Source organism: Aristolochia californica, unplaced genomic scaffold, assembly GCF_029961685.1.
Source record: "Aristolochia californica isolate CCGP_79_NKW_82.1479 unplaced genomic scaffold, dmAriCali1.0.hap1 SCAF_7, whole genome shotgun sequence".
In the NCBI taxonomy this organism is placed as follows: domain Eukaryota; kingdom Viridiplantae; phylum Streptophyta; class Magnoliopsida; order Piperales; family Aristolochiaceae; genus Aristolochia; species Aristolochia californica.
Window position 1 is genome coordinate 419718 of NW_027182268.1, and position 16503 is coordinate 436220.

The 16503-nt window shown below is 37.8% G+C and overlaps 1 protein-coding gene across 1 annotated transcript; it reads left to right on the top strand.

Annotated features, from left to right (window-relative positions):
• The first annotated feature begins 11878 nt into the window (after nt 1-11878).
• On the top strand, nt 11879-14010 carry LOC137936744 (WAT1-related protein At2g37460-like). The gene is made up of 7 exons (XM_068781606.1): nt 11879-12084; nt 12408-12470; nt 12584-12700; nt 12800-13034; nt 13144-13302; nt 13389-13540; nt 13627-14010. Exons 1-7 carry the CDS (start codon nt 11900-11902, stop codon nt 13859-13861), a joined length of 1146 nt encoding a protein of 381 aa, XP_068637707.1. The 5' UTR covers nt 11879-11899; the 3' UTR covers nt 13862-14010.
• The last annotated feature ends 2493 nt before the right edge of the window (nt 14011-16503 follow it).

Below are 16503 nucleotides of genomic sequence, written 5' to 3' on the forward strand. Positions count from 1 at the left end.
TATTAGCATATGCAAAATCTTCAATGTTAATATGGCCATGACATTTGTATGGAAGACCTTGTCTATAGGATTTCTTTAAGTATCAAGAGATTCCAGAGCTTGTCGATGGGAATTTGAGGCTTATAAATATATTGACTTACCACACTACCTTCAAAAGGGATGTGAGGTCTGGTAACTATAAGGCAAATCATTTTTTTCACTAGCTTTTGATATTTTCCTACATCAACATCATCTTTATTACTAACACATAATTTCACATTAGCATCCATAGGAGTAGATACAAGACGATACCCCAACATTCCTGTCAAAGGGGGGGTTAGTGAACATTGAAGTTGAGGTTGAAGTTTGACTTCAAATTCAAGGCAATGATTTAATTCAACTTCGACTTCAAATTGGGTGTTAGTGATTTAATGTAGTATTAAAATATATTAATATACTAATTAATGAAATATTATATTATATAAAATAATAATTACAGTATTATAAAATAATATAATAATTACTTGTGACTATAATAAATAATAATAAATTAATATATAAAGTAAAAAATTACAGAAGATAGATTTTTTATGTAGTATTAATTAATAATATATTTTTATAAAATTAAAATGATTAGTTTAATTAATTATAAAAATGAGATAATTAAACCAAAATAATTCATCAAATGCTTTGTTTAACAATATTTTAATTACCAGTCTTAAATTTCTAATTTAATATAGATATAAAATTAATGAATATAATATATATATATATATATATATATATATAAAATTAAAACTTAAAAACATGCTTAAAAAGGAACTGATTTACTCGTAATAATCCATAATTTACAATATAATAGCAAATGTTTATGTCTTGGAATATAACAATGAGTTCGTACCTTTAATATTAAAATCATCAACTTAGGGGTAGGGGGGTGGGTAATGGCCAGAAAATAGATTTTATTAAACCACAATAAAAATAGGTTAATTAAACAAAAATAATTGATCAAATACTTGATTTGATAATATTTTAATTATCACAATTAAATCACTAATATAATACAGTAATTAAAAAATTAAATATAATGAATAAATAACGCCAGTTTAATTTTTCCTAACTTAGGAAAAATTAAATCAGCAACGTCATCTTCCTCACGGTGTCGATAATGGCAGGGAGGCAACGACGACGGAGGCGGCGCTCCGACGGTACGTCAAAGGCCTTGCAATAGAGACTCTCCGACTGGATGGTCTGCGACGGAGACCGAGAGGGAGAAGAGATGGAGGGAGAGAGGGAGAAGGGAGTGCAAAGACGAGAGGAAGAAGAGAGCAGGAGAAAAAAATTCGGGGGAGGAAGGTTGAGAGGGAGAAGAGAGCGCGAGACAGAAAAAAAAAATTTGACGTTTCCCGAACATTGGCTTCAAGTGGATTATTCACAATTTTGGGCTGAATCGTGATTCCACGATTTTAGCTTGAGACAATTATGTGCATTTTTTACATGATGTTGATATTGGTGTACCATTAACGGCCTAATTGAATGAACTACATAATAAGCATAAACTTCATTTCAACCCTTAGGCTTCTTCATTGGGAAAGTTGTGAGTAGTATTTTTCAATACAATTGTTATATGACAGGTGGGTTTTTTTATTGGATAACTACGTCTATAAATTTGCTTCGTTGAAACCCATATTATGACTAAGTATTTGCTATTGCAGAATAAAATCAATTTTAAAATAGGATAGGATGCTCGATAAGGCATCCTAAAATCAGCTATGTTTTGGATTTTGGGCAGCCAAGATTCCCGTGTACTCATGCTTGCTCATCTTTCAGATTGCACAAAATTGCAGAGGAGATCCAGAAATTGGATCTCATAATGGTCAATTCAATATTCAGAGTCAGAGGAGGAAGAAGAGCACCCATTTTGGTGCCGCTTACAGAGTATACTCGGTGAAAGACGTAAAGATTATCTTCACTTGGAAAGCCTAAGAATCTTTTGACAATCACAGAATCGTGATTCATTGACAATCACAGAATTTTGGTTTCATCCTTTGACAATCACAGAATCTTGGTTCTTTTTTAAAGGTAAAGATCAGACAAGAATCAAGGTTGGAAGGAGAACACAATCGAATTATTCGAAGCTGCGGCTTTTAATCTGCAATCGATTTACCTCCTTTATAGTCCCACATGGAATGTTGGCTTTTCCTCAAAGTTGTATTTGACCATAGCCGCCGGGGATCTAATTGTGGCTAAGGACAGGGTCTGAACAACGGCGACGACGTATCAGGCCTTCTCCTTAGTTATTATTTTTTTCCGTGTCTTCTTTCTCCTCCGTTTACTATCTGAAAAAGTTCTTAACTCACCGCCAACAACGACAGCTCTTGATTTAATATTTTTAGTAGAGAATTCTTGAGTTAATTTGATGATAAAGTTTGCAGTTTTTTATTTATGTAATTCACTAGAGAGGCATCTGAGAAAGAGGGAGAGAGACAAAGGTTGCTGGGAACTGCACTTTACAGCAGGAGTCGCTCAAAAATGGCGAGAAATGCCCAGGATGAAGACCACCCAGAGAACAAAAGCAAAGTCTGCAACCATTGGAAGGAGAAACAAGCCTTGCTCTACTGTCGAGCCGATTCTGCCAAGCTTTGCATCCCCTGCGACCGTCAAGTACACGCCGCCAATGGTATTTTCTCCAAACACTCCAGATACCATCTCTGCGATGTCTGCCGAGACCAGCCGGCTTCGATTTTCTGCGCCTCCCACCAACTGTAACTTCGACGCTCACCCACCTTCCCTTGAGGCACACCAACAGAACCGCCGCTCTCTCGAGCCCTTCTCCGGCTGTCCCTCCGCCACCGACCTCTCGTCGCTATTCGGCTTTGACGACGACAAGTCTCTATGGTTTAGTGATGGTCATTCGGGTGGATCAGACGAGGGGTTGTGGTGTGAGTTTGTGTGGGAGGCGCCATCTGTCCTTTCTATGCCGACGGAGGCAAGGAATGGGTCTGGTTGGGATTTTCAGGCCTTAAAGCGTTCCACCACCGCCAAAGGTGAGTAAAATTCTTCTTCTGTCACCCCTCTCGCTCTCCTTCACGTTGTCGGTCGAAGTAGTTTTTGGCTATCTGATTTCTTCAATCTTCTCTCGTCAAAAGTTCTATGCCCTCCGCTGAATCTTGGATGAGATTTATTTTTCCATTTAAAATCAAAAAGTACTTCGAGACTTAGTCCAATTAAAAGGATTTATTACCCTTTGTTCCTATATTACTAAAAATACAAATTTTTTCTATCCTCGCGTATGACTCCCATGTGATCTTGAACATATGTGGTGTGTCACACATATTCACATATATGCTTGGGTGGGCTTGCATGTCTCATAGGCCAAAACAAGATGAACTTTGTCATCCGATCTAACCATTGGAATAAAATTGGTTTAGGGTTCCTGAACCTTCATATAAGTTGGTTACATATATGAAAAAATCTAGTAGAGTTTGTGGGTCCGTTTAATACTATACATGTCCAAAAGGGTAGAAAGGGTTGTTATATATTAGAAAGGGATCGTCAACATCCGATATACTATAGGAGACAAATCTCTTTGAAGGTGGTGAATACATACCTCAAACATCATAAAGGTATTATTTAAATATTTTTTTATCTTATTTGTGAAGCAAATTGACAAAATGTATGCATTGGCACCAGATATCAATTTGGATTAATTAAAATCAATGGAGTATGGTTGAGCAATTTTCCATTCTTGAATCGACCATCTGAATCATGCCAAATACTCATGTGAGTTTTTCACGTACTTTGTATTAAACATGCTTTGAAAAACATCATATAATTTTTGTTGGTTCTCTGTACTTGAGTATAACTTGACACATGTATCCTATATCTACTTGGTGGTTTCAAGGTGAACCACATTGTTTGCCACGTGTTTCGCCATTCTATTTATCTGCCAATTAATAACTAATGTATCATTCTTCAACTATTTAATATAAGAGTTGTCCTCTTCGTCAATAGGTGGAGCTGATTTAGTTAGATGTCCTAAGAGGTCTCGATTAATGAGAAACCTCTTAATCGATTATGACCAGCACAGGTAATTAGACAACTCTCTCAAGGTATAATAGTAATTTTGAGGAGGTAACTTTTACTTCTCGTGTATTGTTAAGTCATTAAGTATCAAAACAATACTACTCTTGTTTAGTATATAAGAAGAAGCATCAATAACCCATATAATCCAAGGCTAAATAATCGAGGTTTAAGAGAAAACTGAGACTTAGCAAGTCTCACTTAAGTAACTCACTTCTTATATGGATAAGTAAAACAACTCCAACAAGCTTACCCAAATATGAACCAAATCAACTTGAGATCTCAATCAGACTCTAGCTAACTAAACCAACCCGAGATTGCAATCAACCATGCATAAGTAAGGAAACCTCATGCTAGCCGAGATCAAATAGTTAAAAATATGTCTTTCTTAATGAAGAAAGAATAATAATTAGTGACATAAACAAATAAAATCAGCCACTAAATCAAAATGTGGAAGATCTTCCACTAACTCAACTTTTTTTGAAAAATAACCAAGGAAACTTTCCTTTTGAGTTATGATGCCACTTCACCAAAAGATTTCAATCTTGACTTGTTTTAATTATTTTAGGCAAGAATAAAATTAACTAAGGCAAGTAATAATCATACCAAAACAAATGATCTTGAGCAAGCTAGAGATTTTTTCATGAAAGGAAGTTTTCCTTTTCTGAATTAGGCACCAATTATCATCCAAAAAAAGCCTTTTACTTCTTTTTTTTCTTTGAATTTTGGTAAGTTAATCCACCCTCTATCTCAATGTGGAATACTTCCCAATGAGAGGAAAAAAACAACATATATCCTCTATTAACAAAAACAAATCCGGCACTACAAGATACTTTCATGAGTTTTTTGAACATCAACAAAAAATGAAACCTCAAGTGCTCTTAATCATGTAAGAGCGGCTTCCTTTAATCATAAACTCATGAAATCAGTGATAAATGAGCCTAGTTTCAAACAAATAGCATCCAACATTCCATAATCGTGAAACAAAACTGATATTAACCTTCGAAGAGAGCATGAAGTGATCATATCGGAAAATCAACCTCTACGCTGAATCTAACATGTAACAAGTAGTATTTTCGAAATTTTCTGAATCAAATATTGCTAAAAACTCCACCATTCTGAGTCATGTACCAACAATCAACTTCAAAAATGAAAATAAATAAGAGGAATACTTATCTTCCATTGAGCAAACAAACTCTACCTTAGGAGATTAAACTTAAACCGATGAGCACCATATCCTCAGGATCCTAAACCTAATTCTCTGATACCATGTTAGCTTTAGGATCCCATTTAGTGAGCAGCAAATGAACTAGATTAATGGTGAGAAGAGAGTAGCAAGAGTGAGGGACAAAGAAGAGGTAATCGGTTGAGAAGAGAAGGAGAAGAAGAGGAGAGGAGAAATTGGCTAGGTGAGATGAGAGGAAGGAAGGAGGATTAGGTTTTGGTGACATACCTAATCCTTTCCCTCAATGTATATTAATAATAATGAAAAAGAGCTACAATTACATCATTACACTTTACCCTAAGTAGGGAGATAAAGGAACAAAAAAAAGGAAAATTACATCATGCCACTATAATATATTCTATCTTCTAACAAAACTATGTAATATCAAATGATCAAATTTAGCGAGTACCAAGCAAGGAAACCAACCAATAGATCAATCTAAAAGCAATAGAACTAGTGATTACTCAAACAAACAAGGAATGGAGGAAACTCATGCACATGACAAAAAGGTGATTTCAGCCATTTAATATGAAGAATAAAAAAACTACTTCTAAGGGGGATAATTAGGCTTGAGTAAAAATAACTTTGTGACCATCAAAAACTTCAATTGAATCCCTCATAATGTGGAACATAAGGTGAAACTTATCTGATTAAGGAGAGAATTCTCTGAATTGACCTCAGCCATTTGCTCCTACTTCAGAAGTAGTTGAACCCTTTGTTGTTTGAAGGCTGAAATGAGTTTTCTTTTATTTGAACTTTCATAACTCGATCAACTTTACTTTGAAGCCTAGAATTCCAGCTTTGATACCTTGCTGTATTAAAAGGGTCTAATCCATGGATAGCTTGGTTTGAGAAGAAGAAGAAGAAGAAAGAAGGAAGAAGAGAAGAGAAGATGAGAAGGAAAAGGTAAGAGCACGAGTTGAGGAGAGAAACTTTAAGGGTTCAAAGAGAGCACATGAATGAGCTCCTCCCCCTCTCTTTCTTATTTATATAGGTGTGGCAAGAATAAAAAAAGAACACTTAAACTAATTACTAACTATAGATTATGCCACTCACTCTCAAGAGTACATAGAATACCACTCAAACTACTTTAATCTTTTGGAATAAAAAAAAAAGGAGTTGACCAATATATGGTGTAGAAGAAAAAGTAGTTGAATGCAAGGGAGGAAAAATGAACAACGAACAGAGAGAGTCGCAGTCAAATGGAGTCTTTCCAATTTTAAAACTCGATGGGTGCTGACGATTCAAAGACGAAGCAGCCAAAGGGAAGGCGGCAGGGTATCGGATCATGGATGCACATATGATTGCGAAGGCTAGTGATGATACGTTTCGGTCTTTGGTTTGTCACATAATTATTCACTATTTAGAGAGAATCAGATTGGGTGGATTCCTGATATATATCATCTATCAAGGGAAATCAAAGTAGAATCGAAGAAATCGATGCCAAAATGGAGAAAATCGAAGGAAATAGAAACCGAAATGGGAGAAATCGAAGGAAAACGGAAGAATTTTTAGGGGCAAAGAGAGTAGTGAGAGGTAGAAGGGAGAGGGAGGTTGAGGGAGAGAGAGAGAGAGAGGGTGGCCGAGAGGGAGAAGAGAGCGGGAGAGAGGAAAAAAATCTTTCGGGTGGAAGAGGTTGCGAGATGCAGCGTCCCAACGGCTTCAAGCAGATGAATCAAGATTTTGGGCAGAATCCTGATTCAACCGCTTAAGCCTTGGGTGACTTCAAGTGAATTACATGTTTCATTCACTTGAACCCGACGGAAGTGCACCACTAATGGGTTCAAGTCAATAAAGGGGGGGTTAGTGCCCCAAATGGATTCTTGAAGATCAAGTTCATGTCCAACATGAAGATCATGTCAGTCATGTACATGAAGATCATCTTCGCATTTGGTGTTAGTGTTTACGACTTCATATGCACTGGAAAACAGTTTCCAGTTTTAGTGCCCCAACATGAGAAAAACATAAAAAACAAGAGAATCTCTAAACCTTTACAATACACTTAATTAAAACATAATCTTTAAACCCCAAATTAGGTAAAACAACCATTATTACTACACGAATAAATTATTTAATGTATAATTAAATATATTAATATATTTATTAATTGAATTAGATATATTATTATGCATTAATATGGTAATTACATGAGCCAATAAAATATGCACATGATTAATTAAAAATAATAAATAAATAACGTGGAGTTATTAATAACATATGATATACTTTAACCTAAAAATGAATAATTTAAGAGAAAAAATTGATCTAATCATAAATTTAACACACTATATATTTGTACATAATATATTTTATGTATTATTAATTAATAATATATTATCACAAAATTTAAAACCATTGGTTTAATTAACTATAGTAATTGGATAATTATTAATTATGCCAAGATAATTTATCAAATATTTATTTTAAAAATATTTTAATTATGACTATTAAATCACTATTTTTAATATAGTAATTATAAAATAAATGTATTAAATAAATAAAAATAATTATTTTATAAATAAAATTTATAAATTAATGACGATAGTTTTAAACTATCGTCGTCTTCCTCAGGGGCGAGCCAGCGGGCAACGCCGATAGAGGCAGCGCTCCGACGGTACGCAGAGAGGGAGAAGAGAGGGAAGCCGAGAAGTCCAAATGTCAAAATCGAAGAAAAACAAAACTGAAACAGGAGAAATCGCAAGAAATTGGAAGTTCTTTTGGGGGAAAAAATGATAGCGTGAGGGAGAAGGGAGTGAGATGCCGAAAGGGAGAAGAGAGGGAGACGAGACAGAGAGATAAGAGAGAGGGAGAAGCGAGCGGGAGGTTCAGAGGGAGAGCGAGTCCGAGAAAGAGAAAGACGTCGGAAGAACGTTTGCAGCGAGAGATGGAGGTGGTAGAGAGGGAGACCGGAGAGGGACGACGGAGACGAGAGAGGGAGCAGAAAGCTCAGGCTTCAGGGAGACGACAGCGGGGTTGCGGGAACGAGAGCGAGGTGCGGGAACGGTCTGAGCCAGAGAGAGCCCGCACGAGAGTCATGTAGATGATTCTCAAAATCGGGCGGAAAACACATGACATGAATTTCGGCGCTCCCTAACGACATCAGGACATGAACTGCGTAATGCGCATGAAGATCATGTCCTGAGTCATGTGCACTAACCCAAAGCATATAATCACATGAACTTCAAGTCCCTCCCCCCCCCCCCCCAACAGTACACTCCATTGATTCTCTAGACCGGTTATGTACTTGGTCTGTGCGGACTAGTCACAGGACAAAAGTGGGGAATTTAAAATTGTTGAGAGAGAGAGATATGCAAGCAAGCCTGATCTTACGTCTTCTCTCATAATTTTTTGTTGGAAAAAGTTTGTACTGTCCAACACTTAAACGCACTAATGCTAACTACGCAAAGCACCTGGTAAATAAAAACGAAAGAGAAAAGAAAGGCGAAGAAGTAGTTGGGAACAAATTCTGTACGATTAAGGAACTAACAACAGTTGCATGGAACTGTGGATGAGCTCTTGAACAGTTGTTCTTTACTGATGGTGTTATCCACTACACACATTTTATATTACAGAGAATGATTCCATTAAGAAAGTGAGTGACGAAAGAAGAGTAATCCAGGTAACTGATTGGAGATGCACAGAAGTTTATTTATTCCTATCGAGTATTTCGTCAGAAAGCATATTGCGTCAAATACCTTGTGGAATTGTTTGGGAACTTCTGAGACAGTTCTAAGAAAGTTAGACTTCACAGAACTGACTGTAAAGAATTTGGTTCGAGTTTCTCCACGTAGTTGGTTTCTTTATGAAGTTCTGCGGAGGAGATGACAGAAGGGCATGTCTTCTTCTCTGTACCACTTGAGTGTACCAAAATGGGATCAATGTAAACTCTTACCATTTCCTTTTTCATCTTATCCTCCTAGCCAGAGCTTTATCCAACGATTGGCATCAGGGATCAATGTAAGCTTTTGTGTTGTGACCAACACATTTGAGCCATCTAAAGATTGGGAAAAAGTTATTAAATTCACCATTTGACTGCTACAAACGTCTCCTATGCGTGGAACTTGAAAGTGCCATAACGTGGGAGAGGAAAAATGCTAGAAAAGCCCAAACAGTGCTTCTCCTTTAGCTTTAAGGAGATGAACCTCCAAAAGGCTCCCCTCTAGAGGTTGCCACTTTTGATTTGGACATCATCGGATGGATGAGTAATTAGCGGAGGAGAGTTATTCTAATGCCTTTACTTTCATTAGAATACCACTTAACTGATGGAAGAATATCTTGTGCTTTGCTTTGTGTTCAAGGCTTTAAGATTTTGGCAAATCCTGGTGTTTGGAGAAGAGTAGGAATGGCACCAGCCACCAGGACTGATAGTGAGGTTCTTTAGTTGGGAAACCCTAATTAAGTCAATATAAGATTTTGCAAATCCTGGTGTTTGGAGAAGAGTAGGAATGGCACCAGCCACCAGGGCTGAAAGTGAGGTTCTTTAGTTGGAAACCTTAATTAAGTCAATATATTTTAAAGAAAGCTTTTTGTGAATTCTTGAAATCTTGATTCTGTGCGACATTTCCTTTGCAATCCTTAATGACGCTTTAGACCAAAAACAGCTGGAATTTCAGGTCCACATAGCTCTCATCATCTTCATCTTCTTCTCCAAAAATATTGTCAGAGAGGAACCTACCTAGGTTCTCTTGATTGAATGGCCAATTAGTGACCTACATCCATGGAAGGAAGAAGGGGCAAGTTTCTCCGGTTGAATGCATTTCTTAAGTAATATACTAATGGGAGATTTTCCAAATCCTTAAAGGTTTGTTTGGAACCCCTAGAAAAGAAAGTAAAATAAGAATTTGATCATTATTATTCCAAAAAATAGTTAGTGAAAATACTCCATGATTGTAGCTAAAGAGCCAAATAATGAAGATAACAAATAAGTCATCATCGTTTTGATCAAGCTTGGTAAGTAACTTTAATAAAGAATTTAAGATATTAAGATGTTCTGCATTTGATGGTCTAGTGGGTGCATGACAAACTAGCATCAACTCATCAAAACTCGATCGGATGACTTTGCGAAGCATTTGTTGATCTTTCAGTTCCTCGTTGGATCACACTAACTGGCAACCAATACAGTAAGTGAAACACAAATAATTTCCTTGCTTGTGAATTTACACCGTAGAGTCACGAAGTGGAAGGGAAAGAAATGGAGAGAATTTTGGTAGCCACAAACAAATGCTTTAAGTTTTGCCTTTTCTTGATTGCCTTAAAAATTAGGGACGTTTAGGTTTTTACCCAACTTTTTAAACATAATTAGATAAATGACAAAATTTTGAACTTATTTAGTAAAATACCCAACTTTGACCGATCAATTGTGCATGTGTACAGTAAAAAATAACACATAGGCTTTGACGGATTATGTCTTGCCACATCAGCACTTGGTGAGTTGAACAACACGTCAATTGACATGTCATCTTACAGACACATCATCACCCATGTAGGATGCCACATCATTAAATAACACAAAAACCCTCTGTTGAAAATATAAGACGGCAAACCACGTCAACATCGTTTAAAATATTTATAAATTGAAAAAATATATTTTAGATTTTAAAAATCAAATTTATCAATACACTTTTTATTACCATATATTTAAAATAATAAATTATTAAAAAATATTGATTAATTAAAAAATCTTACTCTTACCTATTTAAAACCATTTATTATCGATTTAAAATATTTATCAATTAAAAAAATATGAAAATTTTATATTAGAGTTTAAAAATAAAATTTATCGGTACACTTTTTATTACTTTATATATTTTTTAAAAATAAGATAGCAACCAGCAGTGGGGAGCAGCAGGAGCGGGCACAACAAGAGGGTGAGAGGGCGAGAGGAGAGGAGAGAGATCGAGCAGCGAGAGAGAGAGAGAGTGAAAAAAATAAGAAGGGACACAAGGGCTTACATGGCATGATGATGTGTTAAAGAATTTAATGACATGGCATCTTACATGGGTGATGACATGTTAGTTGGCGTGTTGTTCAACTCACCGGGTGTTGATGTGGCATGATGATGTGGTGACACGTAATCTGTCAAAGTTGTGTATTTTCCTAAATAAATTTTAAAGTTTATCATTTACCTAATTATATTTAAAAAATTGGGTAAAAATCTAAATGTCTCTACAAATTAAAGGGTTTTTCTTTCTTGGCGCACCCAACTCTATGTCGGATAAGGTGGTATCTCAACAGCTACACCAATTCGGCCTTGCGATCCTAATTTGAGCGCACCACCCAAAGCCTGCCAAACTGCACCAAGTATAAGACATCAGCATGCACTAATTCCTCTGGTGATTTATTAATGAAAAGAAGCGGAACACAATACGAGATTAGCCACTTTAACTCATAGCCATACACTGAAAGAATGTTTTCTGGGTTAGTGGGTTCGCCCCTCGTTAATGGATAAGGGAATCTGGGTGGTATTCATTTGGAAAGCAGGGGCTGTAGCCTTCTCTGTCGCTCGGCCTATATATACCTGTTTGTTCTGGGAGTAATGACCAAGGCTGTGGTAGTGCAAGAGAAGAAGAGAGGAGCTGAAGGGAGGTGGAGAACCAGAAGGGAACTGGGTCAATGGGGAAGTTCACGAGCAAAGCGAAACCCTACGCCGCCATGTTCTTCTTGCAATTTGGGTTTGCAGGGATGTACATTATCACTTCTCTTTGTCTCAAGAAGGGCCTCAGTCCCTACGTCCTCGTTGTGTACCGGCATATCGCCGCTACCCTTGCCATTGGTCCCTTCGCCTATTTTATGGAGAGGTACCCTACTCTTTCCGGTCTGGATGATCTTCTGAATGGCTTCATCTAGAAACTCCCAGAACCCCGCCAATCACCTCACCGGGTTTGAATGGGTCCTATATAAAGGTTCTGTTCACGTCCGGCCAGGTGATTGCTTGGACAAAAAGAACTTGTCCAGAAGATCCCACCATCTCTTCTCTTTTACCTCTATGTTAAAGCTTGATAGAGTTTCCTTTCTCCTTTGTTTTTCTTTCGATTCTGCTCATGCACTCCCGCAAAGTAACAATGTTTACTCTTTAGAGGCATGATATTCTGACTGTTTCCATTCGGTTCTCTTCATTCAGGAAAGTGAGGCCCAAGATGACATTCTCCGTCTTCATAAAGATCGCAGTCCTTGGCTTTCTGGAGTAATGCTCTGAAACTCTTGCAAGGACTCATTTTCTGGAGAATATCTTTCACTAGTTTTTTTACAGTTTACCGTACTGGCGACTGACCATCTGCTCAAAACTCCCCTCTGTAGACCAGTGCTGGATCAGAATTTATATTATGTCGGGATGCAGTACACTTCAGCAACCTTTGCTTCTGCGATGTACAATGTCCTCCCCGCCATAACCTTCATCCTGGCCATCATTCTCAGGTGGGTCATCCTGGGAGCTACTTCTACCTGCCTTTATTGAGTTTTAGTGATCTCTGCAACATCACCAAGTTGATGCTATTACCGTGTTTCCTTGTACAGGCGCGAGAAGATTCAAATTAAGAAGATACCAAGCCAGGCTAAGGTTTTGGGAACAGTGGTGACTCTGGGTGGAGCCATGCTGATGACTCTCTACAAGGGGCCCGTCCTGGACCTGGTGTGGTCCAGAGGCCGGACGCACCACAGTACCAGCGGTGGCGGCGGACACGATTTTGTCAAGGGAACTATCATGCTCTTCTCCAGCTGCTTCTCATGGGCCGTCTTCTTCATTGTGCAGGTAAAAATTAATCAGAGCACCACCTTTGATTTCAACAGTTGACAGAGATGGATTTCTCTTACCCAGCCAGTGCCACTAATATGATTCTAATCGTACTTGTTTGGTCTAGTCGTTCACACTAGATTCATACCCCGCGGAGTTGTCGCTGGCAGCATTAGTGTGCTTTATGGGAATCGTAGAAGGCGCTGCGGCGGCTCTTATCATGGAAAGGAATGCTGTTGCATGGTCCATCGGCTGGGACACCAGGCTCCTCGCTCCTATCTACTCGGTACAGTCTTTTCTTTTTTCCCTCATGTTCTCAGGTTGTTAGATTTTCTCCCAGTGCTTGATCTACTTTTATCTCTTTCTGCGCAGGGCATAGTGAATTCTGGGTTGGCATACTGCATTCAAGGGATGGTGATGAAGGAACGAGGCCCAGTTTTTGTCACAGCTTTTAATCCTCTCTGTATGATTATCGTGGCGTTTCTTGGTTCCATCATACTAGGCGACGAGATCAGCTTAGGAAGGTATGTATATAATCAAATCACAGCGATGGGAAGTGATAATTTGCTTCAGAAAATGAATTCATGATGCGGATTCCAATTTCTTTCAGGGTGATTGGAGCTATTGTCATTGTAGTCGGCCTTTACGCAGTGGTGTGGGGAAAGAGCAAGGACCCCATAGGCTCGCCGGAGTCACCGACGACTGACAAGAAGAAAGGGTTGCCGGAGCTTCCCATGATGGCGATCAACTCGGAGAAGATGAATTCAAGTGAAGATTACATTTTGAATGGTGTGGTGACGCAAGAGATTCCAGCAAAGGGCGACAATGTGGTGCTTCCCAAATGAGATGTTTTTGGTGGTTAAGGAGTGGGAAATGATGTGTAATTGAGTATGGCTTCATGCAAAATTTGGGGTCCCTCTTATGCTTTTAATCTAAGTGTTTTTCTTTTTTTTTTTTTGTTTCTATATATAACTAATAGTCGATCTTTCCAATTTGTTTCAGTCTTAGATCGATGAGTAGTGATAGTAAAATGATGTGTTTGGAATTATAGCTACAGATGACAGATCCAATACGAAAAACTATTTGGTGCGAAACAAGCTAAATGAATAAGAAATAATATAAGGTAACTTAATACTGTACCTTCAAATATTTATAGTCTAGGTTGGAGGGCGATCTCATCGATCGACTTCATACAACAAGCTTTGCATTTAATAATTAGAAAAACCTTCAAGTTATCATATATAGATAGCTAACTAGATAGATAAAGAGATAGATAGATAGATAGAGAGAGAGAGAGAGAGAGTATAATTTTAAAGATGGAGGACCTACTTCCTACTTAAGCTAAGACAGCTCAAGAAACCTCGTGTAGACAAGAAATGTGAACTGGAAAGACTATAAAGCATTAATGGATTATGAAATGTCAAAGAAACGAATAAGAAGTCATTTATAAACTAGTCAGAATTGGATAAGAATAAAAGAAAATATTTGCATAGGTTCTAAAAACTAAACCTGACCGGCCAGTTGAATTGACATCAAATAGACAAAATTTGGCAGACAAAATTTATGAATAAGCTTTAGAAAACTGAGTAAATAAGGTAGGGGCAGACCCGTGTGGCTCAGGTAATATGATTATAACTATTTCCTGATGCAAATTGTGCTAGTGCCATGTCTCTCTCCACCTGAAGCTTGAGTGGCACTTCCTGTTCAGATGATGCCAAATGGTGAACAAAAGCTGTTACACAAAAATCAGTTCCAAGGCCTTGTCTCAAGCATGGAAACCTAGTAATACTCCACTCACAAAAAGATGGGGACATTTTCACTCCAAAACAACCCATCAGCACCCAATTTTGAAGAACTTTTCCCCCTGGGATCCACTTTCATTGCTGTCCATGACCCTCCAATACAGGAAATTTCTCCTCTGGGAAGCATGAACCAAGCACTGAAAAATCTGGCTTGTCCCTTCAAAATGACAAGTCAATCTACCCGAATGAGGTAAGACCGACCCTACTTCTCTTTCTCCTATATTTGGGACCAACCATCTCCTACTTCACTTTCTCCTATTTGGAATCAAATGCTTTCTTTATTTCCCATTTTGTTTTTCTGTTTTCAGCAGAATTTGGTGTTGGATCGTTTCGATCGGTTCTGTACCTAAATCAGAGCAATCACATTACCAGCGTTAGTTATCGGTTTCTTTATGCACTGTTGAAAAAGAACAAAAAAAAAACAGAAATGGGGTTGGGCATGTCTTGGGGCAATCAGTACCAAACCAGATTTGCTGGCTATCCGATTAAATTCCAATCATGGTGTTAATTATGCAGCTTTGTTTCATTCGTTTTGGCTATGTGAAAAATGAAGCTAACATTGGGAAAGCACAATAATTTTTTTGGAGCATGATCGTTTCTGTAGAATATAGGAATGTAAAATAATATTGCCTTGATTATCATTGATTAGGTATAAACTATTTATAGAATTATAATATAGAAAGTAGGTGATTACAACTCTTCAATTTGAGTATGTCTCTAATGCAATCATTTAGAATTTGAGTGTATCATTATCTCTATTATTATTTTTATCTTTATCTCTATCATGCCCTCGCAAGATGGATCTCTGAGAGGAAAGTCCAATCTTGATCTTTGATGTAGAATTTAGTTACATCGGTTTTTATACCTCGCAAGCGTACGAATCGTTCATGTAATTTAGAGGGAAGCGAGGGTCATATCCACAGGGAGGACTGAATTTTGTGTATTCTTCAGTCAACTAGCCTAACCAAATATGATGAATTAATATGAACTAAATACTAATTATATCCTAAATTATCAAGCAATCATCTGGTTAACTACTTGCACAACAGGAAACATCAACTCTGGATTTTACGGTGATTCGTGCCTCTCTCGAGCGCCACGTAACCACGGATCTGATTTCTCAATCCTTGCGTCTAGACCCTCTCGGGTGCATAGAGTGAAAGACAGAAATCGGATTAAAATACCAAACTCCAACCTAAATTATATTCCTACCCTAACTAGCTAATTTAATCAAATATCCGGAAAACAAATATTCAATAAATATTAATTATCAAATCAGATTCAATAAACATTCAAAACCTAAGTTCAAACTATATAAAAAAATGAAATTCCAAAATGACGAATTACTCCCTTTCTCCTTCCTCTCGCTCGAGCAGCAACTCGTTCTCACGGGTGCTGCAATTTCCCGAAATTAATGGCTTCTGGTAGCAAGAGTGAGTGGCCGGAGGTAGAGACGATGTCGGCGACGAAGGTTAGAAGCCGACGGATGGAGGTAACATCCGGCGAAGAACGAAACAGAGCTTAAGTTCTCTAACCGGCTCTCTCGAGTCTCGGTCGGAGTCGGAATAGCTCCGGGAATGGTCGGAAATATGTAATACACGCCGGAGGATGGTCGGAATGCGGAATTGGCACCGGAGAAGCCCTCTCGGATCACCTCCCGGCCTGGCGAGCAGAAACTACCACTG